This window comes from Oreochromis niloticus, linkage group LG8, assembly GCF_001858045.2.
Source record: "Oreochromis niloticus isolate F11D_XX linkage group LG8, O_niloticus_UMD_NMBU, whole genome shotgun sequence".
NCBI classification, from domain to species: Eukaryota; Metazoa; Chordata; class Actinopteri; order Cichliformes; family Cichlidae; genus Oreochromis; species Oreochromis niloticus.
In genome coordinates, this window is record NC_031973.2 from 14,560,393 (window position 1) to 14,586,045 (window position 25,653).

At 38.8% G+C, this 25,653-nt stretch overlaps 1 protein-coding gene across 1 annotated transcript; it reads right to left on the reverse strand.

The window, feature by feature from the left end:
- Positions 1 to 25,653, reverse strand: gfra1b (gdnf family receptor alpha 1b). The gene is made up of 10 exons (XM_003441935.4): positions 25,002 to 25,653; positions 24,266 to 24,574; positions 23,524 to 23,607; positions 11,179 to 11,357; positions 10,211 to 10,383; positions 8,944 to 9,053; positions 7,409 to 7,543; positions 5,969 to 6,165; positions 2,402 to 2,449; positions 1 to 1,729 (listed from the first exon to the last, which is right to left on the reverse strand). The coding sequence occupies exons 1-10, from the start codon at positions 25,039 to 25,041 to the stop codon at positions 1,577 to 1,579; spliced, it is 1,428 nt and encodes a 475-aa protein (XP_003441983.1). The 5' UTR covers positions 25,042 to 25,653; the 3' UTR covers positions 1 to 1,576.

A 25,653-nucleotide genomic window follows, 5' to 3' on the forward strand; every position in this document is an offset into this window, starting at 1 on the left:
CGATCCATGATCCGCTATCGTGGAAACCAGAATAGGTCAATGATCATCATTTTTATTTCAGCAGATTGCCAAACACCAAATGACCAAATTTTAACTTGTACATAAAGTGTCTGACTGTTTAACCCAAACCCTGGCTGATGCACAACAGCCAAGAAGTGCATCATTACAGGCTTTAGCTTAGATATCAACAAGGCTCCTATATGACAGGATTATAATAAGAGACACACTTTACACATTTTTGGTAATGGTAGGGATGTTTTAAAACAAGTCTTCATTATTTTGTATATTCTTTGAATGTCTTTGATAATTGCGGTGCCATTAAGTACATAATGTTTTTTTTAATCTTTTCCTCCATTTGCATCAGCAGTAATTGCCAGCAATTAATGTCTATTGGCTTTTGTCTTTTGGCATTTGCTCTAGTTGTGGGTATGTTCACATTCTTTATTCATCAAACCCCAGAAAGAAATGAGAATGCTGGCAGCCTGAAGAGCCGGGATCAAACAAAACAAAGCATATTTGACTTTTTAGCCATTAGAGTCACTTTTGAGAATTCTTTATGTTCTTGGTACTGTTACAGAGAGTTTGACGTTAGAGAAAAATACTGTTTAAGCTAACATTATGCACTTTACCATCAAAATATAGTCACACGATAAAGTCATATCTGTAATCACGTGAGGAAAAGAACCACACCTCATCACATTTCATAGATCACAGCTAAGCTGGATAAAGCTGAGGCGCCTCAGTTACCAGATACTAACATAGAATCCCAAAATATTACAGACAATATGTTACAAGCTAACAGCAGCATACAGTAATAGTGTGCACTCGTGTGTCATTTTTACAAAGGCGATGGGATAAAGCCACAAAGCACCATGACAATCAAATATACAAAACTAGTCTATACCAAGTACTGAACGTGTAGAAGAAAAATGTGTTACTTTCTTCTGGCAGATGTGTCTTTTTTGTCCTTTGAGGATATCTTGACAAATTGGAATGAGTTTCAGCGTTTGATGAATCAAATGTCACACCAGTAAATGTTACTTGTCAATTTTGTCCGCTTTTAGTTTAACGCTTTTCCATTTCTGCTTTTCGTGACCTAAATCAAGGTTATTGACGGGCAAATCATAGCACAGTTGTGCAAAGAATGATGCATTTTATGCTTAAAACACTCTTCAGCATGTTGGCAGTCTATTCAGTCAAATATGCAGCGGCTGCACACATTCCAAAGAAATGCATTAATTCACATCAGATCACAGGGTTTATTTCCACCCCTTAAAAAAAAGAAGGCTCCTAAGCATGAATCAGATTCTTGAAGTCACCAAATTGCCCCCATGAGGCATGGAAGGCAAATGAGCTGATATCTCAGCAACAGATTCAGCAAGTCTGTTTTCCACACAGCAGCCAACATGTCATCCTTAGATACAATCCACTGTTGCCTGATTTCACTGTTCTTACCGTGCTGTTTGGTCGCTTCTAATTAAAGAAAAATGTAGCTGCTGCACTTGGGCAGATGCCTAAATTAAAAAGGGTCCAATCAGTTCTCCAGATAAAAATGTTGAGCGATAGTCCTCAGAGTCTACAAAAGCAGGAAACCTTCAAGCTGCAGTAGTGTTGATGTGAAGGCTAAGGCCAGTGCGAGGAGCATCACTGAGGGGTGTGAGCAGGTGATTTCAGCTGGTGAACTTCTAGCAATGGCGTTTGAGTCGTTGGACTCATCCAGTTGATGGTTCTAAGAGAAAAGATTAAGATGTAAGAATCAAAGTGGAAAGTTCATGAAAGATTTGTTGATACCGATGCATCAAAGTTCAGCTATATTCACCCCAGGTTACATTTAGCTATGTAGAGCTTTGTGGCTGTGTTAATAATATATCAATATACTCGTATTTTGGTGACCTTCCATCAGTCTTGTCAAATCATCAACTCCCCACCATTGTTCACTCTGGTCTGATCTGTCCATAAGGAAACTGCTCCAGACATCTTTGGGTTTGTTCAAGTGCAGCTTTGCAAACCTAAGCACTGCTGCCTCATGTCGTTTTTGTTTTTGGGGGGTTTTTAGGAGAGAAAAAGCTTTCCCTCTAAACAAACCATACTTGTTCAATCTTTTTTGAATTGCACTGTTGTAAACTTTAAAATGTAACATCCTAACTGAGGTCTACACAGTCTTGAGCGCTTGAGTTCTTTTTCTTTTGCAACTCTTCTGAGCTGCAAACTCTCATAGTTTGACCTTGGGGTGAAATTTGCCGAGAGACTATAAGACACACCTGAATGCCCATGGCCATAGACTCCTGTGAACGCTTTCTTTTTCAATGCTGCATAATTATGTAGAACTAAAGAATTATTGTATTTCATATCTCCTACAAGTCCACTATTATTTGACTTCACAGAATAAAACAGTTCTTACCACACACAGAGCAGAGTCCACTGTTTGATTTGACACTAGCTTTTGAGCCTGTAAGGAAAACAAGAAAAAAATAGAGACATTAGCTTTCATTCTATTTTTTTTAATGGGTTTGCAAGTATTTCAGATTACACCCAGACTTGGAGAGGTGCAAAAATGAAAATAGCAGACTGCTTTATTTTGCAATCCCCATATATTACAGGTCTTAACTCTTCGAATAATCTTCCCCTTGTGCAAGATGTATAGGATTCAAGTGCGTGTTTGTGAAAAAGTGTGTCCCTTCTTTGTTCAAGCTCAAGGTTATGACAGTCTTATGCATTAGAAGTTTTCTCAGACGGCTCAAAACCTTTTCAGCCAAACATAAAAATACCCACATGCATTTGCACAAACACAGCTACACACACAAACAAAAGGCAAACTCATAGATACAGATGGAGAACATAAATGATAAAGTGACTCTATAGCAGTTTGGAAACACAATAAACACCCCATGTGTTGGTTCTTAAGTAGAAAAAAATTCTATGAACCAGGATTGCGGAGAAGAATGATTAATTGCTCTATCGGAGGTCTTTTCTCCTAGAGGATGTTTTACTGGTGATAAATCATATTATCGCTATTAAAAGCCAATATGATAGATTGTCTCGCTTAAAGTATGTGATATCATCTCATTTAAAAATATAGCCCCATGGTATTTATCAGAGGAGAATAGCAGATATCTGAGTGTGTGCTGGTGGGGCCAAAAATTTCAGAAGGAGCTAGAGCTGCTATAAGCACAATCAAGCAAAACATGCCATTTATGATGTTAAATGTCAGAATCAGCACACTAAATTGATTTCCTACTATTGCATTTGATATTTGAAATATCCATTTGCATGTCATTATCTGCCACTGCTATGAAAATTCCCTGCAGCAGTTTTTTAAAAGTGTCACTTAGCAGACATTATTGCAAATAAGATGGTTTAGAATTGTGTACTCATACATGCAGTTCGATACCTGTTGAATTAAAATAAGTTTGAGCTATGTGAAATACTCTAAAATACAATATTAACACAAGGTCAGTTTAGTGTTCTTTTCAAGCTTTTAATGATCAGATTTCTGATTGGATCGGTTTTGGTACAAAATTAGAAAAATATAAAATTAGTGTCCAAAATGGTGTCCAAAAAGTGCCATAGTAGTTTGCGTAATTAAAAAAAACTGTAGTGAGATGCTTTTAATTGTAGTTATAGAGCCAGTAACACAGGCCTAGAGACTAGTCAGTGATCTCCTGACAAACATCACTTGCTGTGTATTCTCTGACCAGTTGGTGAGTGGTTGCTGGTGTTGCAAGGTGAATATGGTTAAAAAGAGGTATAAGGTGTTGCACCAAACACATCCAGCCATTGCTTTTGTAGAGCAAGATACCAAATTATTTACAAACACTCATCAACCACTCAAGGAGCAGAAGTGAAACTGTAAATGGAGATTGTTCCGTTTCAAAGTAAACAGTGAGCCTTTTGAAACATGTTAGAAACAACTTTAACTTTGTAGGTGAATCTCCATTTCCGGTTTACTGTTTGGCAAGTAGTTGGCAAGTGTTTGCAGACGAATTAGTGTCTCACATGTAAATGGAATCGATCAGTTATATAGCGCTAAATCACAAGAACAGTTGCCTCAAGGCAGTTTATATTGTAAGATAAAGACCCTACAATAATAAAGAAAACAGAGAAAACACCGACTTTCATATGACCCTATGAGCAAGCGCTTTGGCGACAGTGGGAAGGAAAAACTCCCTTTTAACAGCAGAACCAGGCTCATGGAGGGCTGGCAATCTGCCATGACCGGTTGGGGTTAGGTGAGGGGTGGAACAAATATTCACTTGGACTGATTAGGGTGTAGCAGTCAGTGGTCGCTGTGACCTTCAAAAACACAAGAATGTGTTAATTACAACTCCATTCCACACAAATCTCTAACAAACAAACAACAACAACAAAAATAAGTGATGACATTTCATATCTACAGTAAAAAGTCAAGTCTGGGCTGACATTGATGTAAACGCAGTTGACTGGGGTTGGTAATCAACCAGGAGGTGATTCCACTTTATCACTGAACTACGAGCTGCTACAGTTGTAACAAAGTTAACTGCGTAACTTTAATCTCATTCTATTTCACCATTTAACATTAGGGGGGAAACACATTTGGTTCATCCATGCGATGATACTTTGTCCCTGCTCTGCAAACACACACAGTCACATACACACTACCCCTGTGGGCCATTTCTGATGTTACAGTGGCAACCAATTAGCTTTGACATGACAGCTTAGGAAACTCTGACTCCACACTGACATCTCATCTTTCTGCCCAGGAGGGGGGATTCTGTGCATGCCATCATAAAACCATCCCTGATCCATCAAGGTGACAGAGCCAGACGTCTGACACTCAGGCAGCAGCTCTGAATAGATCTCTATCTGATGTTTAGGTCTCAATTTGGATTCAGCCACATTCTTTTACAAGTTTGAAGAGCTTTTTGAATCCTCCAAAAGGCAGAAAAGAAGCCTGGACAGTTATCAGAATATTTTCTGGAAGACCTTTAAATTATATTCATTTTCCCTGAATGGAGACCTATTATGCTCTTTTTCAGCCCTGTATTTTTATTTTTATTTATTTGGGTATTCTAGAGTAGCATGGCTGTTTGTGTGAGCTCTGTTGCTTCTAATTCATATTAATAGAAATTCACGTGCTTATGTGAGCTCAATGTAAATGTTGATATGTAAAAAAAAAAAAAGTAAGATTTTTTTTGTGCAATTTGAAGCCTAATTTTTGGGGTCATGGCGATTACTTTCACCCCATTTTGAAACCTATGTGTTTCATATGCGCATATCATATTGCTGACCACTGTCTGTTCAGCTGTGATGTATACTCCTCTATATGTGCTGCAGGCAGTGCTGTGATTATTGTAAACAATGAAGTGGAAGCCACTCTGCTGGACCATTACCTTGCAGCGCAGTGCCCTTTCGCTTAAGCGAGTAGCTCCTTAGAAGGCAATTAAACATTTCCTAGTTAATGAGATCAGTGGAGGTTTACACTGATTGACAACATCCCTGTGAGTTTTATAGAATTTAATTTGTTCACTCTGTAATTGAAGATTTGTGACACTGGTAGCTTATATTGGCTTTTGGTACAGTTTAAAAACTACAGAGTCAAATAAAACTGCAAGAGGAGAAAAACCTCTTTTGTTTCCTCCTGCTTAATTTGCACTTGCTACCCCAGCGTTTTAGAGACTGGCTTTTGTTGGTTTTTTTTATGTATCTGTAGCAAATATTTCTTACATTTAATTTTTGAATGTTTGGTGTAGTTTTTGTACTAATGTGGTCATTATCTGGCCTCCTTGACAACAAGCCAAGGTGCTCCCTCTGGGACAATAAATCACATCGAACTGAACTAAAATGAGTATCATCACAATGGTGTCTGTTTATTAGGGTTCAAGCTTCATATTTCTCTATAATTGTATTCCCAACCCCTTTAGTTTCAAATATAGCAGCTGTGTTGATGGGGAGACAAAAGATACAGGCCATACTCAAACAAAAACTTCACCTGCAGGGTCCCGCAGATGTGATATAGTGAGTTGCCATCAAGATCCAGTTTGGTCATGTCCGTCAGTGCATCCAGAGCATTATTGGTTCGTGCTTTACCCTTCCGAGTGATGCTAGGGTCTACTGTGGGCTGAATCGGGGGCTGGGGTTGCCAGACTCCAACGTCTGTACCATTCCCAAAAGCCTGGATGGCGTTACCTACAAGAAAAGAGTAAAAAAGTATTGATCTGTTCTGCAAAGTTTAGTCTTAGTTGTCTGTATTTGCTTCAGAAATAAGTGCAAGTACCATGACACCAAACGTTTTATTAATGTCCAACTAAAAGCTGCTACTAATTGATACTTTCAGTAATTGAGGAGGAAAAGACATGACGTGACCTTTCTTAAGAGCCTCTTTAAAAGCAGTGGCTGCATGTAATATCTGTGATTTACAAAACAGCCCAAAATTGGCTCCACAAAGGAAACACCAAAACCTTAAAGATAATTTCTATAATCTAACTTTGGCAAGATTAAGTTGACATTCATTGTAAGGTTTATTGTAAGGTTTGCAAAAGTGGCAACTGCGGTGATCACAATGTTCTTAAAGCCACCAATGGATGATTTAGAGTAACATCTCAGTCCCTTACATGTGGTTATAAAACTGTCCAGTAAGCTACACTGAAAACCAGATGTGACAGATGGCTGTCCCTCCCTGAGCCTGGTTCTGCTGGAGGTTTCTTCCTCTTAAAAGGGAGTTTTTCCTTCCCACTGTCGCTGATTGTTGGGGGTTTTCTTTTTTATTGCAGGGACTCTACCTTACACTATAAAGTGCCTTGAGATGATTGTTTTTGTGATTTGGTCTTTATCAATAAAATGAATTGATATTGAACTGAATTCAGTCACTCATTCATTGAATCCGGCTCATTCTAAACACAGACTGTATACAGACTTATTGCTGCTTGATGTACAATTATTGTAGACACTATCTTAAGTATCCCCCCCCCCCGTGGTTGTTATGTCAAACCAAGTGGCTAATAAAAGTCAGGTTTCTGTTTAATTATAGCTCTGCTCTGCTCCTCAGACTCTTGTCAGTTGTTTGTCATTAAGGTAGCAAAGCATACTCAGGCTTCGTTCAGTGAGTGTACTGATGTAGCAAATTACTGCTGCTCCTCAGGCTCACTTCAACAGTTATTTCTCTATTAGAGTGATACTGTCCAAAGTAATGTTAAGTGTTAACTTGCATATATAATATCTTCATAATATAACATATGCAGACAAACCGCAATATATGCATATTGAGTTTTATGACCAGTATTGTTGAATCACTGCTGTTAAATTCTGGCATCTCAGATCTGATACAATTTATAGCGCCATTTTTAAGTCTGGATAACACACCTGGTGAGTCTGACCCCAAGCAGAAAAGAATAATGCAAAGATGGGAGACAAGTTGAATATGGGCACTTACGTAGACATCGGTTGTTGGTGAACAGCTCAACAAATTTATCACAGTCTGGCTTGCTGTTCCCACTGCCACTGCAGTCACACCACGGCGACAGGCTAATTCCAAAGGATCGCACATAATTGGGTGTCATCACTGTACCTGCAGCATAAAACACAGGTAGACCACTGTTAGTGAATGTGACTGTCGTCCCATTATTCCAGTGCAAACCTACTACCAGGACGTCTTTGGTTTATCGGGTAGGCTCGAGGCTCTGCATACATAAATAGAAATATTCAGGTCAGTCTGTGTGGGTAAGCAGATTCTCCACTGTAGGCAAACTTTAACCTGTTTATAAGTTTTACAGAACTTGCACTGAATTAAAAGATGCTACATTAGAGTGAAACTCTCTGTCTCGACATTGACACTTGACATTGACAACTTGCTGCATCATGATTATGACACTCATTGCCTGGTACAGTATCCTCATTATGTGGCACGGCCAATGGCTTTTTTTCCTTTTCAAGAGCATCCACATTCAAACAAGTGCTAATGTCACTGCAGGTGACACATAGCAGCTCTGAAGAGAGTTGTGACAAGTGTTTTCGGGGCTGCTGACGCTTAACACCCATTGTGAGTCCACAGTTACGACCAAACTGGGGCACATTGTACTTTATGGACGAAATAGCCAGATGAAACTATTCTTGGTTATTTTTTTCCATCTTAATGAAACTGAATAAAATGCTGATTTGTTTAGGGATCATTGGGGTTGAGTAGGCTCATAGTTATTAGCTCCGCAAGTACATGCAGATTTTTGTGTGTGAAGGCAGAAATGAGCGGTTAAACTCGGGGGGGCCCATTAGAGGGTGTAAACTGTGTGAAGCATGATATGAATGGTGCAGATTAAAATGTCTGCCTGTTGAGTTTGCAATTGGTCACTGTTGCCCTGCGTTCAAATCTCATTACAAAAACTCAGTGGGACATCATTTTTCCTTTCTACATAATTAAACCTGCTGATGGAAAAAAAATCCTGAATTAAGTACTTTTCTGCAGTGTTTTGGCTTATGAAGTGCGATGCCTTGTACACGCTACAAATTTGAAATTTATTGACTGTGAACTTGGGTTTCTTGCGGCTTTAACCTCGTATCTTAAGCTCTACTTTGGAAAATGCATGCCAAACTTGCAGTTTGCAGGTCAGCATGCTAGCTGCAGAGAGGCAAAGAAGCGGAGCTTATATAAAATGTAATTTATAATGGCATGGAATATATTCACATCACTTTTTTCCCTACTTTTAATGGGTTTCTGTTGGCTTGTACTTTAAGAAAAAGCAAATGTGTTTAAAACTGCATTTTACTTCTAATTGAGCTGACAAAAATCTGCAAATGACTGAAAACTGTGACCAAAAATCCCCCCACACCAAAGTAAATAGAGAATTTGTAAAAAAGAAAATACAAAGGTATAATGACTTTGGTTGAATGTCGTAATGCTAGTTTGTCCTAATAGTGGCAGCAGTTTCACTAAAATATCAAAAGTAATCCAGCTTTACAACCTGATTAACTTACCAATAAGACCTGAGTAAGAAAGCAGACAGTCAGCATAGTTCTCTCTAAGACAGCCGGATATGGAGTGAACCTCTGGCTGACAGTTGCTGATGAAGTCTGCCAGTCTTGACCTATGAACAAGAGTTAAAAGAGGTAGAAGAAGTCGCTGTCTTGGGGTTTTGACATATTTTTGAGTAAATGATCAGTAACTTCAAGTCAATTTTTCGAGGTTGTCACTTTTAAAAGCATTATATCACTTCCTGCTATGTTTGATCATTCCCTGGATTTCCCGTTCAGACCACTAGCACATGTTGTTTGTGCAAACATCAGCTTTTGTGTCAAAATGTCCTGACTGTCATGTTGATGATAGTTACTCATGACAGTGTAGGTCTTTGGCACCCAAGACTAAAAAGTGATCTTCTGTGCAAAGAGTCCAGAGTTTTCATGCTTAAAGCTGCAGCATCAGGTCAGGTGCACGGCAGTCTTTGTTTTGTTTTTTTTTTAATTCATTTATAGGTTTCTATAAATTTGCACCCCGGGGTCTAACTGTCAATTTTAATGTCCTGAGGTGTCTGAAGGAGAGCGCTTGATGCAAACTACTCTGAGAGGATAGTGGCCACTTCACACATCGGCCTAACAAGTGAAGATCCCTGAATGCCTTTGGGGTTGCATCAGGAAGGGCAAAAGTCTGCCAAATCAAATAGACGGAGCTACCCGCAGCGCCGACCTCAGCCCAAAGGTGAAGGGTGACAAATGAAGCACTTGCAACACATGACACAATGACGGAATGAGGGAATCCATGGATGACAATGGACAAGAGGGTGAAACTAAATTAGTATTATTATTATATTAATAATATGTTGTTATAATTGTAGGATTCATTTACTCTATGGCCTTTTTAGCCACTTCATCTTCACGGCTCTTTATCTACTTACTAATTACTTTACTTTTACTGGTCACCTGGCTGTAGATTTAAGACATATTGTGGCAAAACTCCACGAGTGAATAAAAATGTACCTAATTTATGCAATGTTTATAACTGACAGTACACGGCAACCTAGTCTAATTTGCACATATTTTTAGCAGTTCGATTACAGACTTAAAGTGGCTGCAATTTACGATAAATTACATTTTGAATGTTCAGTTTTCAATTTGTACTTTGCTCAAGATGGACAGAATGGGGAAAAAAATCTTAGTGGTTAATTTATGGTCCTATTTACTGCCACAGAAAAACATCATGTAAAATGAATAAACTGGAAAGAAGTCTAAGTATCTCGAGGTGCCTTACCTGCATATGTAGTTGGTCTTACATGTGTTTTGAAGAGATAAACAGTTGGTTTTGTCCTTATCCTCGTAGGAGCACACCGGTACAATGGTTTGACGTCTGCGTTCTGCACATGCTGTCTGATCCCCCGTTGGACAGGAGCAAAACAGCATCCCGTAGCTGTATTTCGTTGGAACCTTGGTTTTGGAAAGGAAACGGCATTTGACATTTAACGCTTGCTTTCTCAAACATCTGTGTTCTATATAAATTTCTGCATTGTTTTGATGGCATGGCATGCATCCAGCACAGCCAAAATATTAACCACTCTTTGAGCCCTCGCAAGCCGATGTGTAAACTGAACATCATAAAGCAAGGCAGAAAGTATGGTGTGGGTATGCAGCTATACTGCAGCTATGTGAATGGAGATAGAAATTAGACTGAAAGACAATTTAAATTTCATATGTTTTGTACTTAGCATCACAGATAACCAAAAAGAAGATTATGTGGCAACGTTTTTCTCTTCATAGAGATTTTGTGTGGATGCAGTGAATAAACAATGTTGCACTACTGCTGTGAAATGTAAATAGTTTAACTATTTTAACCGAGCTGTTCTTCTTATTTACAGCAATACAACATTTCTATAATAGTCATTAAACATGTTTAAAACACTGATATAGGCTGGTTTACTTCCTGTTTAGAGATGCTGCTCTGCTTGGCTGTTGCTTCGTTGCTGCTGTTTAAGCATTCATCCTCAGTAAAATGTTGTGTTTGACGTATATGAACTACAGTATCAAGAGCTATAATCTGGCAACATAACAGCAGCCAGTAGTCAGAAAGTAATAAGCAGGATTTTAAAACTGTTTATCTTCAAAATAAACCTCCGGTGTCAAATATGGTCTGAAAAAAATCTACAGACGAGCCTCGAAATTTGTGTATGCAAAAGCAGAGATTTTCGAAATAGAAAATGTGTAGGAAATTGGGAGGATAATTACCTTGTCAAAGAACTGTCTTAGAGCCTTGTGGCATTTGCGCTTGTTGCAAACCTCAGAAGTGGACACCCTGCTAGTGCAGGGGTTGATGTAAGCCGAGCGATACTTCTTACATGTGTCATTCAAGTTACAGGCCTTGGCAGCGTTCAGACAGTTGTTCTCCTTTGTGGAGGCAGGCTCGGCTAAGAAAGAGGAGAGAGTCACGCAGTTATTTAATATTTTCTAATGTGAGACTTACTGATTTTTGTGCGCTGTTGTTTAATCATGACAAAAGTCAAGCCAATCAAAATTAACATGGTAGGTAAGTTACATGAGTGAATAGTAAGAAATACAAAAAATAAGCGTAGAAATATTTTCAAATCAGTTGTCAAATGAAGACGAAGAAAACAGGATCATCAGTGCATTTTTTATTCTTTCCCAACATTATTTTCACTTTGTGATAAAGCCCCCTTTCCTCTAAAAGTACCTGTTTTTATTAGTTTGCATCTATTTTCAAAGTAGCTCTCAGGTGCATCAAAAACTACAGTGTTATATGATTGAGAACAATAAAAACTATTTATTATTGATTATGTTGCCATTATTGATCTATATGATGGGAACTGAGAATTTATCCCCATCAATCTCCAGAACAAAGCATCTGATTTTGAATGCATTTGGATCATTTACCGTTAAATTGTTTGAAACTGCAGAATATATGAGAACAACTGTTCAGATAGAGAAGTCTTTTCTAGCAATTTAGCACAAAACATTCAAGCAATTTGTTGCTTCATTTAATGCATGCGGTGGAGTTGCTTTATGTATGTACCATATAGCTCCATCGGAACATCTCAGGTCTCTCTGATCAGGCCTTCCATTTATACTTTTAGCAGCAGAACTCAATAGTTGGAGCATCTTGACAGTTTATCATTCCCGACTGGATAAAAGCTAAAAACCCATCTTTGAGAGCATTAAAAAAAGCAGATGTTATGTGATTTTTGTGATTGCGACTGTTTTTCGTGTTCTCATAACATATGTAACCGAGGCTGATTTTGCCTCAAAAATACAAGCGCATCCTCAGGCACGGTTCACATTCCTTGGCTTAAGTTATGGAAATCGGGTCATCTCCGTTTCCATCCCTGTGTGCCTCGCCTTCCGTCACAGAAAAAAAGCATTCTGTGGCCAAAATAATGCCTCTCACTTCTCATTTGTTGTCATTAAAGTCCTTCCTGCTCCACTGCTTCCTGCACAGTAACACAGACTGTATCCTCTGCCTCGACATGGAAGAATGAATTCTGTAATTTTGCCTTTTGAGGTGGAATTGAAGCTCACTGCTCTCTTTCATGCACCACAGAATGAGCTATGATTAAATCTGAATACATTCTTGAACTTTGGGTTAATCACATATTACAAAACCCATTACTTACATCTGACAAGTGACTAGAGATGTGGGCTGTGATCCTTCAGTGGCTGTTTGTAGCTTTTGGGGTCGTGGGTGTTACGGTTTTACCTCCATTACTGTTAACCTGCAGGAAAATGCTGAACTAAGTTGGATTTAAAAACTGTTTTGAAAAAGTTATCACTTTTGAGGACCAGGGTTCAAATGTGGTTATCTGCATGTGCAAATTAACTGGCCGGGTTGTGTGTTAGTCAGAAGGTCATACTCTGAAGCCACATTGACATAATACCTCACAGCAGGTAGAAATGAACAACAAAAAAAGCGTTTTAGCAGTTAGGAAGCTCATTTTGGATTTATACTTTAGAGTAATTTGAGATCACAAAGAGTAATGATGTTGATATAGCAAAGTTCAACAATTACCTAACCCACATCCTCCCTCAGAGAACATTATGTCCTAAAACAGCATCACATAAAACAGTAATATGATTCTATTTCTTAACAAATTTAGTGTTGACATTAAGGCACTTTTACATTGCCACTGGGTTATACAGCATCAATGGGACTGGGAAATTCCATTTGAATGCTCTATTGTGTACCAGTATGTATTTGTTTGTTTAGTTGATTCTTGTGTTGTATTTTTCTTTCTGTGTTTCTTTGTGAAATAAACACTGAATATTCAAAGATAAAAACTTTATGAGTAACATATTCAGTTATAAGGCCTGCTACCGAGAAAAAACAAGTCTCACACAGCCTTCTTCTGTTTCTCCCCCCCGAGCAAGACCACCACTGCAGTAAATGACAAACCGAGGGATCTGACCCCATGACCTCTAATGGGATGATACAAAGCATTTGAAAGACTGTCGGCCAGGTAGGCCTACATATGAAACTCAGACAAGAGGATAATTATACTAGCCTTGGGGGAGTAATGATCACAAAGCACCTGCACCTCTCCAACAAACCTATATGTGTAATGTTGTGAGAAAGTATTTTCCCCTTCCCTTCTTAGTTATTTGCATATTTTTCACACTTATATGCTTTCAATCATCAAACTAATTTTAGCATTAGACAAAGATAACCTGAGTAAATACAAAATTCAGATCTTAAATGATGATTCATTTATTAAGAAAAAAATGTATGCAAATCTACCCGGCCCTCTGAGAAAAAATCATTCCCTCCTAAACCTAATAGAAAGAACTGCATGTAACCGTTTGCGATAACTGTCAATAAGTCCTTCACATCACTGTGGAGGAATTTTGGCTCACTCTTTTTTTTGTAGAACTGAGCAACATTGGAGGGGTTCTAGCATAAACGTGCTGTCTAAGGTCATGCCAAATCATCCCAATTGAATTAAAGTCTGGACTGTGCCTAGGTCAGGGGTGTCCAACTCCAGGCCTCAGGGGCCGGTGTCCTGCAGGTTTTAGGTGTGTCCTTGATCCACCACAGCTGATTTAAATGGCTAAATTACCTCCTCAACATGTCTTGAAGTTCTCCAGAGGCCTGGTAATGAACTAATCATTTGATTCAGGTGTGCTGGTGGTATCAGGGTGATATCTAAAACCTGCAGGACACCGGCCCTTGAGGCCTGGAGTTGGACACCCCTGGCTTAGGCCATTTAGATATGGACTTGCTGCTGTCTTTTGAATTTTGGATTTTAAATAACCCAAGTGCTCTTGAGCTTCAGCACACAAAATGATGACCGGACATTTTCCTTCAGGTTTTTCTGGTAGAAGGCAGAATTCATGGTTCCATCAATTACAGCAAGTTGTCAGCTCCTGAAGCGGCAAAGCAGCCCCAGGCAGTAACACTACCACCACCATGTTTTACTGTTAGTATGATGTTCTCTTAATGAAAGGCTGGGTTAGGTTTATGCCAGGTGATGGAACCCAAATCAAGCCTTCCAAAAGGTTGAACTTTTGTCTGTCTATTCCGCAGATAGGAAAGAGCAAATGCTTCTTCACTGAAGTCAGCATCCAGACATATTTCTGTACATAGGTTTGTCCTGGTCTTCTACAGTGTTGTCTACTGTGTATATAGAGTACACTGAAAACTGGAAGAAACTAGGGCCCTTGAAATAACACCGAAGCCTTTAATTTCAGTTCAAGGCGCCTCAAGGCAATTTACATTGTAAGGTAAGCACCCTATAATAATACAGAGAAAACCCCAATAATCATCTGATAGTTGGGGTCAGCCAAGTTGTTTATTATTTATTTATTTTTTCTTGTTGAGAGTGATGTTGTTTATAAGTGTTACGTGGCTAATGAGACACTTGAGTGTTTTTTTTTTCTCACTGCCATTTTATGCTCTCTGCAGTACTACTGCGCTGAACAGTGACCCTAAAATTAAGGTAGATAACTGACCTTGAATTCTAAGGTTACACACCTGTTTACTACTTTCAAACTACTCATAAAAAATCATGAGGTAGTTGTAGGTTGTTGTTTTTGTGAATTTAAAATTTAATTAACTGACTAATCATTTCAGTCCACCCAAACTTTGAAGTGTATAGCAATCAAAGCAGGAAAAAAAGGGAGGATCCTGCATGTAGGGTTTGTTGCATCCAGGTTTCCCGGCAGGGAAATCCTCAAAGCTTTGTGCACCTCTGCCGTCCCCTTTCTTTAGCATATCTTTATGGATTCAGACAAATTTCTCATTTCTATGCAGACTGCACATGGAATGAAGCACACAAAATTTTCTGGATTGATGCTACCATTAAACACATTCCATTCAGAAACAGTAGCGCTGTCCCTTTGCTATAGCCTTCCATTTCACTGAAGCGGTCCTGGATAACAATGTTCGGCAAAGAAATTGCTCGATCTGCTCCTTTTTTTTTTTTCTCTGAATGTAATCCAAGAACATTGATAGGAACATCGTGGAGTTGCACTTTTGTCTGCGTATGACATAAAAATCCTCTCTTGTCCAAGGGACACAGATTAGAGTAATACTGAGAATTCATGTGACCCTTAAGCTAACCATCAACAGCCAGCTGTGTGCCTGAAGCTCTCAAGTCAATAAGTCTTAAAAAGGTGTGGATTACTGTGAAACTCACTGAACAGGTTTAGTTAAAAATACTATGACATTCCCCATAGAGTGCAGCAAAATTTCTAATCTTATCACGTCATGTTTTAACATAATACTTTTTTAGCCTTCTGCCAAGTGCATTATTGAATTTATGAAAGATTGCTGTTTAATTGAAAAATGAATTTTAACTACCATAATGGTTCCCTGGCTATTGTTATAGCTGTCTGTCTGTTATAACTGATTTTCTGAGAGGTTTGATTAATCATAGATTTTCTTATAAATCTTTCAATACTTTTCAGGACTCTTTATTTATTTATTTGACTCTCGTATAAATGAGATATCTTATTTTATGAGTAAAATAAGGCCAGTAGTGTTAAATGTCTTCAGGCTGTATAACAGTCTGGCACAATGCCTGATTCGACTCTCTCCTCACTTTACTCAAAATTCACAAAGTCACATACCTAAACTTAAAAACAAGAACTTTGCCATTTAGATAATGATTCAAATTAATATTGTTCATAGCGTATCAGTGATTTACTTCATCTATTATAACCCGTCTCTCTATTCAGTGTCGTCTTTGTAATTTAAAAAAGCCCTGAATTGGTCAGAGCCTCTCCATCATGGCATCTGGCCTTCTGTCAGGTTTCCTGCCAGCATCACTAAATCCACACCAGTGTCTTAATACTTGACCAGACCCAAGACCAATTTATTAAATGCACCAATGCAATTAGCAAAATCCCCCTTAGTTTTTACCGCAGCCATTATTCCTTTCCTCCATTTAATCCTCTAGTAGCTCATTTATCGTGCATTGATTTAAAGAGTAAGCTTAAGTAGCTGCAGAAATGTTATGCTGAGAATGAAATTCCCTACAGAGTCCCCGATGATTATGATTGCCTGCGGACATTACTCACATGATCAAATTTTCCTGTAATAATAATGCATGTGCGCAGTGACAAACATGTCACTATGGAAGCTGAACTACCCTTTTAAATTTCAGGTTGTTGGGGGCATTTTCTGTTACCAGACAGCTTCTACTTAAAGTAGAGTGTTTTTGATTGGACTTGGTGTGCTATCAGTGCAGGATATTGCAGAAAGAAAGGCTGAGCTCTGAGCTCTGATTGCTGTGAGTCAGATATGATACCCAGGTGCACCTCTGCTTTGTGCTTTTGTTCTATTTTGTTGTTTTGTTGTTTGCCAGTTAAAAATGGTAATTTTCTTTCCGTTTTTGCTCTTACTTTGCAGGGTTTTTGTTTTGTGTGTTACTCAAAGAGATGTACAAAAAGGCCTGGCCAGAGCAACAACTGTTTTTTTTTTGATGGTTAGGTTTTATCTGTAAAATTACAGTGAACTGTGTGGACAAATGTTACACAACAACATTGTTTTTAAAGCCTTTTTTTGTGCATACTTTGTACTTTCCTTGTACATCCTGTCATGGAAAAACAGTAGTCTTTCAGTCCTAAGTTTTTACTTATCAAAACATTATTGTTAGAAATCCAGTCTTTACCAGATGAGTTTAGACTGGTACCATTTTATCAGTACTAAGTCTTAAAATTAAATGTAATTATTCATTTTAGAAAGATTTAGTCAAAATGGAGCAGTGGGTGAAAAACTCAGTGCAGTAAGTACAGCATTAAATCTTATTACGTGGAAATTAAGCAGTTAGGTAGTAACGAGGTGCAGCTAATTAAATGCACTTGATTAACTGATCATCAGCAAGAAGGAACGCCTCTATAAAAGCACAAGTTTGGGCAGTTTTCAGGTCTGGAGCATTTAGGTGGGTGCTAACCCAATACCATGGACAAAATACATCAGCAATGATCTTAGAGAAGCAATTGTTGCTGCCCTTCAGTCTGGGAAGGGTTTTAAGGAAATTTCCAAATAATTTGAAGTCCAAGATTCTACAGTGAGAAAGACAGAGAAAGGCAGTTCCCAGCAGTGGATGTCTCAGCAAATTCACTCCAAGGTCAGACCATTCAATGCTCAGGAAATCTTCCAAAACACACAAACAACCAAGGGCTACATCTCAGAAAACAAATGATTAGCAAGTTAAAGGTTAATCTTCTTCACTGTATAATTTTTAAAAAGCAAAGCTTAAGCTTAGGTTTGGAAAACTTTATCTGAACCAACAACAATACTTCTGGAACAATGTCCTTTGAATGGATAAGACCAAAGTCGAGATATTTGGCCATAAAACACAGGAGCACGTTTGGCAAAAGACGAATGGCACATCAGCACAAATGCCTGAAAATGTTAAGCACAGTATTGGAGGGGTGATGATTTGGGCTTTTCTTGAGGCCACAGGACCTGCACTCCTGGATTTGACCTGAATATTTTTGTTAAATAGAAATTAATAAATCAATAGAAAGTGTAATATGTCATGCACTTATGTTCATCTAACATTATATTGACTTAATTTTAAAACATGCTAAGAACCACATGAGTTTTCTAATCATATGCTTAGATCTCACATAGATTATTTCTTTTTATTGTGTAATTCACCTTTTTACCAAGAAGAAAGAAGTCTACAGTGACAGCTGTCACAATGATTAAATCAGACACAGAATAACAAGCAGTGGTTGGGATGGGTTGCACAAGGGCTTGCAGCAAAAATGTGCATATTAAAACTACCTAAATAGCACCACTACTGCAAATTTTCCAATTACATGGATCAAAAGGTATCAAACTGAGATCAACTGATCTGTGCAAATTTCTCATATCTAAAACGATAATATAAAGTAAAACAATTATTAGATTAAAGCAATAGTAGTTAATTACATTTTTGTTGGACTTTTTGCCCATTAAAACTACCGTAATCACTGCAGTTCTTCAGAGTTTAACTGCATATATGACACAATCAAAACATTAGAATGCCGAGAGTGTTTTTTTCTGTAAACGAGTAATGCACACATTCATGACAATGTGTATGTGTACATATTCCTGTGTGTGGGCATACGGTGTGGTAAACTCACATAAAATAACAGCACGCTTGTCAGAAAACACTATCATGTGTCACCTGCAACCTACAGCACTTTATTTTCGCATCTCAAAGCTATCATTAGCAATTGCCTGCATCACTTATGGTTGCATATCCACTCTGCCTGCTGCGCACAACTTATCATGGCTAAGCCATAAGGTACACTCATCATGTTGAGGAATTTATGCTTTTCAGGCCATTTTACTTCTTCCGGTAACATTTATATGTGTCAGAGCGGCAAGAAATGCTGGAATTGGGTTAGCACGTTTGCAAATGACAGCCTGCGAACTTGCATTTTTGTGTATTTTGTAGTTTCCATACCTAGTATTTGATACTATCAATCATGCCAAGAATGTCATTGACCAAATAGTTTTGCTTTGCATGAATTAGGGAAGGTAGCAATAGTTCAGTTACAGAGCTTCATGGCAAAGAAATTAGGCTGTTTTTCAGTTTTACGAGGCATGTCCAGCAAACACAACTATTTAGCTGTCTTTCACAGTAAACTAACAAATGCATGTATTTAATAATAAGAGAGTAATGCAGTATATCTCCAGTTCACTGACATACCATGCTGGAGATGGTTATTCAACATCTTCATTGGATTTTAGTGTACAGATATTGGTGGATTTGTGTAGTCTTCATATTTAGATGCAGTAGCATATAACTAAAACCTCTTATATTTTAAATGGTGTGCTTACTATACAATAAAGTTTTGTTGTTTTTACTTCATGGCACCGAATATCTGATATTTGCTGTGTAATTACTCAACATATAAGTGAATTTCAGACCTCATAATTGAATTCAGTTGGAATAAACTGAGCTTTTTGCGGTTTCAGAGGGGGCAGAAAAAAACAAAGGGGAGAGGAAGTGCCATCCAGTGATTTGCTGATACGGCTAAAAGCAGGTTTGTGCAGAAAGAGTCAGCAAATTTAAAGTGTTTCTTCTGCTGATAGCCACACTGATGTTCAGCTGGAGAAGTTTGCTCACATATGGATAGTTCACAGGAAGACTGAGGCCAGCAGCAGAGGACAAATACTACTGAGGATTAATCTGTTGCTTCAGGCATCTAGACCCACTGAATTATTCTTGAGATTCTTGCAATGGAAAATCATCATGGCAAGCTTCATCTCTTTTTCAGTGGCTATATCCTCAGCGGGACTGCTGATGAGATCTGCGGATGGACTGGGAGGAGGGGGGAAAGATACTGGGATCAGCTCTAGGGCCAGTAACTAGTAGTGAGATTTTCTTCAAGAAAATAACTGCTTCTGTGTTAAATTTGAGGATCTGGCTTGAGGAGGTTTTGGAAACTTCTGCAAGATATCAATTAAGGATGGGGTGAAGAACATTTGTTCAGATTTGTAGTGGTTATAAAGTAGCTTCATATGAACATGAGCGGCTGGAATTTAATGGTAGGAATTAAGTACAAAAAGCATGCATAAGACTGCACTGACACAATCCAATCTCAAATTTCAAAGAAGCAATGCATGCAAACATAAATAACTGATATGAACAGCTTTCCTTTTTAAGAGGAAGCATTTTATTAAAAATGAAATTGTATTTGCTTAATTTATTGCTTAATATTATGTACACTATGTGCTACTGAAAAGAGCCTCTTGGAATGGATTCGGCGCTCATACCACCGCTGCCAGCCTTGAATGCCCTGAAGTACCCTCGTAGATTTTAATAGACATAAATGCAGTGTGTTAAGGGCAGTGCTGTAGCCCCACGGTTCCCTCTGTCTGCACACCAGTATCTGTAAAAAGCACTCTCACTGATTGATCGCCATCATTGATTTAAAAATGACGCAGCATTTCATTTCAGTAGCTCCTCGCGGCTATATTCTACCAGTTAGTGGCCTCGATGTCACGCCTTTCAGTTTGAATCGATAATGTTATTAGTATGACATAAGAAAATCTTTTCGCTGGTGCCATAATGACGTAACACAGGCAATACTCAAAAATCAAAAGAGGTAGAGTAATTGTCTTGACTTTGCATTATGAATGCCCTCTGTGTTATTCGTTCATTTGATATTCTACACGCCTATCTCAACAAACACTGGATTAATTGCAATGACGTCTTCAGAAACAGTTCTCCAGGCTTCCTGAAGGACATCCCAAAGCTTTTCTGCCTTTTGTTCTGTTCTCTTTCAACATGATCTCACACTGCTTCAGTAACGGTGACAACAGGTCTCTGGGGAGGCCAATCCATGGCAGACAGTACTCCATTGTGTACTACATTGGCAATGTGTTTGGGATCATTGTCATGCTGAAAAGTGAAGCTGTTGCCAATCAGGTGTTTTGCATGCCAGATCAAAACCTGATGGTTCTTTTACAATTTTTGATAACGACACGCTGAAATGTAGCCCCAAACCATGATAGAGCCTCCACCATGTTTTACAATTGGCTGTAGACACTCACCGTTGTATCTCCCTGTATGTATTGATAACAATAATTCGATAAGACCTGTTGTTACTGACTTTCAGTCAAGTTCTTGTGTAATTTGACAAATCTGTTTTTCTTCCTTCTTTAGGCCAGCTGCATCTTTTTATCCTTACCTACTTTCCTCTTTATTTTTCAGGATACAGTGCACACCATGCCAAGATATAACAAGTCTTCATCTAATGGCTGTTTAGAAATCACCTTGTTATGGTAAACATACTATTTAGTGCCCATCAAAAATAATGAAAAATGCCATTTTTTTTTCTACACTGTTTTTCTAATCACAACTAAAGAAATTGGAACTAATTATATGTTTTCATAACACGCACAGCAAATTCATAGATGCACTAAGGGATATATACATATATATACTTGTCATTGAGCAAGATAAGCCTTAATGATTAACATCAAATAATTTACCACAAAAAGTGTTTGCAAAGTCATCAAAAATATATATATCGCTACTTCTAACTAGTCTGGGAACAATGTTTTAAGGACTGATTGATGCACTGGCATTTTATATGATTTCACTGCTGACTAAAGGAAAAGGATGGCAGCAGAGGCTTCTGGGAGAACTCTCTGTGCTTTAGAGAGCATAAAAAACTCATTGGACATCATTTTATCATTCAGTAGATCAGTGATGATAAAAAAATTGGACAGAAATTTCAAAGAGCTCCGCTGGGGTGAAGAAGAGGAATACTCTGACCGAGTAACTCAAGCCAAGGAGATCAACCAATATCAGTCTCACTGAGCTCTTCTTGTTGACTGAGGGAAAGGAGACATCATAACAAGTGCTGACGCTGGCTGCAGTGAACGTCAGTCCTTTAAACAAAATAACAAATAAAATTCCTTTTTTTGTTTGTATGTTTCTGACCAATTTAAATCCCCAAACTCTTTTTAAAAAAGCTACATTTCTTTCTTATACTGTTAAAAATCCATGATGAGACATGGCATTTACTGGAGACGCCTGTACTTTACTTCTAGTTAAATGTCCTGAAGCACAGAGCAGAAAAAAAGTGTTACTGTTCAAATATTTATTATCTGGGTGATATAGCAGTCAGAATGGGGAGTATTATGCCTTAACAGTAGACTCCAGGGGGTACAGTACCTATCACTGGATCTTGGCTCGCATGTGCATCATTTTACCCTTTTGATTGCCCGAGGCCTGGCTTAGTTGCCGGCAGGAATGAGGTCACTTATGGCAAATGGATTCCTGATATCTAGACTACTGAATGATTTATTTATTTATTTGTAAAGGCTATAGCTGCTTACGTTATAATGGCTCCTCAGAGCCATCGCTGCTTCCTGATTTGTCTTGCTCACAGTGTCTAGGTAGTCTAAATTATTACTTAAAATAATATTTCAATAATGACGAGTAAGTTTTGAATTTCTTTTTTTTAAAGTATATCTTGATAAAGATTTTTCCCATGTATTCAAAAGGATTCCTTGGAATTTTTGGGATGTCGTGGAACTTGCACATGATTTTGTGGCACTATTTCAAGCTGATTTTGTTTTATTTCTTGGCCTTTTAATAAATCCGACTTGGTTTTACTGGTTATCGTGGATGCTTTGTCACTTTTGCAATTCTTCACAGTCTCTCATTGCCATACCTACAGGTATCTCTTCAGTATCTTGCTATAATTCCAGCACAGGTGAGAAATGTCAATTAAAGTAATGTTTTCTTTTTCTCAGTGTTGAAATACAGTTGTGCCCTCGTCTCTGAAGCAGCACCACTGTGATATGCCAAGTGGATTCAGTCATAGGAAGAGCGAGAGACATGGAGAAAGAATCAAATGACCACTTTTTTCTTTTTTTGCAATGAAATGGTAGCTGGCCAGTGCAATAGACGCCCTCCTCCTGCCAGAAGCCCAATATTGAGGCATGCCAGAGAGTTCTGCACTTGACACACACACACACACCTCTTGTTCTATCAGTGCCATTGAATGCACACAGATGGTTAATTGCCTCACTGTGAATGTGTTTATGGGATCTCTGCAGATCTAATTTTGGGCCTGCCTAGGTGTACCCTCCCTGGTCCACCTGCACTCTTTTGACATTTGAGGACACATATGGCATTTACCTTTACAACAAGCAAATGGTTCCTGTTTTTTCTTTCTCTCGCTTTTCAAACCAGGCATTCAGCGCTCGCGGTCTCCAGCAGCTCAGACAAAACCTCCTCTATGCTAAAAGGATGATTAATTCAAAACTAGCACATAAACGCTACTCCCCGCGTTATACTGTGACAGTGGAATAACATGCAGACCCCTCATCATTGCTTTGAGGGTGAAATACACTAAATTACTCTGCTTTGTGTATGGTGGGTCACAGTGGCAGATAAAAGCTTTTGTGATGGATAATGGGCGTTGAAAGCTGCAGCCTGAAACCAGACAGCAATAGCAAAAAGTGGTTGTCAAATAGTGACAGATTTGTGGCAGCGATGTGGTGACTTAAGCTGGGTTTAAAGAACAACTGAGAAATAATGGCCGTGACTTAACACTGCACAGCGTCCAAAGTGAAACCTCAGGAATGCAAAAACAGGTTCTTACCAGCTATGATGGGAGCCAGGCGGAAGATATCCGAGAGCCGGCTATTCACTGGTTCATATGGAGAGTATTCCAGCAAATCATTACCTGCATGGCAAAGAGGAAAGGTGTGTGTTTGTGTGTGTAACACCATAATATCAGATCCATAAACCCTCACGCAGATATGAATTTGTTGTCATTTAATGACGATTTGATGTTAGGTTTGGATTTATTATGATCAAATGGAATTAATCCCAGTTTGATGCAGTGTGAGAACAAGGTTTATCTTGGCATGTACTGTAATGTGTCTCACCGTGATATTACAGATACAAAAAATGTTCCCTGCTTGAAGTCATAAACAGATATGTAGACTGATAAACTTTGATGATGATGAGTTCAGACATAACCTGAAATCAAGTAGCTCACCCAGGTACAGGTTTGAGGTACAGATTTGTCTCTACGTTGCAGTTTCTTGACATTTATGATAAGCTTATAAAAACTGAAGTATTATTGCAGTATATAACCTTGCAAATTTGTTCCACGTTTACCAACGTATGAGTGGTAACTGTCCAGCAGTATGTAATATCATAGAACAGGAGGCGTTCAGCCTACTTTGTAATCACTGTACTTTAAATACTTTATATTTCTGTGCCTTTACATAAGTATAAATGTACATTTATAAGTTCAGGACTAACTTGTACTGATGCTTTTACTTGAGTAGTCTTTATTAATGCCCAGTCCTCTACTATAAATGCACATGAATTACCCTGTAAACTCTGATATATGCTCCAAAATATCCGCAAGCAGTTTTTCTCCTTTTTCATGCCTCTTCGGCATCGACAGTTGTAAAGGGGGCTCTGCTTCATGGCATCTATAGCGCTGCGGCACTCGCCCTGCGCCTCGACACCGTGGACCGCGCTGAAGTTGCTCTCCCTCCCCGCCACACACTGCCTCATTGTCCGGTACTTGGTGCTGCAGGAGTACTCCTTTAGACATTGTTCACTGGCCTTTACGCAGTCCAGTCGGACGGCTCGGGAGGCTGAGCCGCTGTCACCCTTCAGGGTGAACACAGAATCTGGGAGTAAGAAACAAGAGTGAATGAGAATGATTTGTGGAGTCCGTGTAAACTACTTTACTAACACTGCATTACGCACAGCTTAGACATCTGTCAGTACACACTACTTAATTGGAGAGCACTTTTGTTGTTGTTGTGCTGTTTCATACACAATACACATAGGCTACACATTACTCCTGACACGCAAATATGCAGCGAGCACCAGAAAAGCTATGAACCCCGGAGGCTCACAACCGTGTCCCAGCAAGCAGAACAAATCAGTTCAATTAACTTCTGTTTTGCCGCTTGGCGAAGGACGCTCCTTGTTCACCACCACCCTTCTGTTGCTTGAATTTATTCATATGAGCTGCAAAGGAGCACGCGCCGTTTTGAAAACGCATGTTTATGTATAAATTATAGGAATTCAACAGATGAATGTGGCACTTACCCAGAAAGGACAGTATAATGACAAAAGTTGTTAAAATCATTGCGCTTTAGAAAATGTTCTTTTTTTTTTTAACGAGGTGTTTCCGGGATTAAAAGAAAATGACACGAGAACTTGTCAAACTGATCCACTTGTCCTCTGGTTGCACATTGTGCGAGAGAAAAAGACGAAGCATCCTGTAGATCCAACAGTGAGAATCCCAGCTCTCCACCGGAGTCCGGCGGCTAAAACCAAACCGTGCGAACCTGCCGGACTTTAGGACGACACAAAAAGCGAGTGAGACGCAAAGAAGCGCGCTGATGGGCCATCTCCACTTCACCCTATTCGCGTCAACTCCTGCTTGTCTGCGGGGGTGCTTAGTCCGACGCAGTCCTGCAGGTTGGAGGAGGAAAACTTTGCAAACAGAATCTCTGGAAATCACATCACAAAACCCTAAAAGCAATCAGTCCAACTTGAAAAATGGATTATTTTATCTTGAGCAGTCCATCACTGCCTGGAATGGAATGAAAGTGTTTGTTTTTTTAAATTTATTTATTATTTTACATCCAGTTAAACGAAAAAAAGGGGGAAAAATACTCCGTTTAGATGAAAGGACTTTAAAGCGTAAAACCTAAAATAACGCGGTTGGATCTGGACTGTCCTCCACTCTAATGGA

Coding starts and splice junctions, on each gene's coding strand:
- gfra1b (XM_003441935.4), bottom strand. CDS start 25,041: ATGATTTTAACAACTTTTGTCATTATACTGTCCTTTCTGG. Junction 10,384..11,178: donor TAAGACAGTTCTTTGACAAG/GTAATTATCCTC, acceptor TCCAAAACCAAG/GTTCCAACGAAATACAGCTA. Junction 2,450..5,968: donor ACATCTGCGGGACCCTGCAG/GTGAAGTTTTTG, acceptor TTTTCCTTACAG/GCTCAAAAGCTAGTGTCAAA.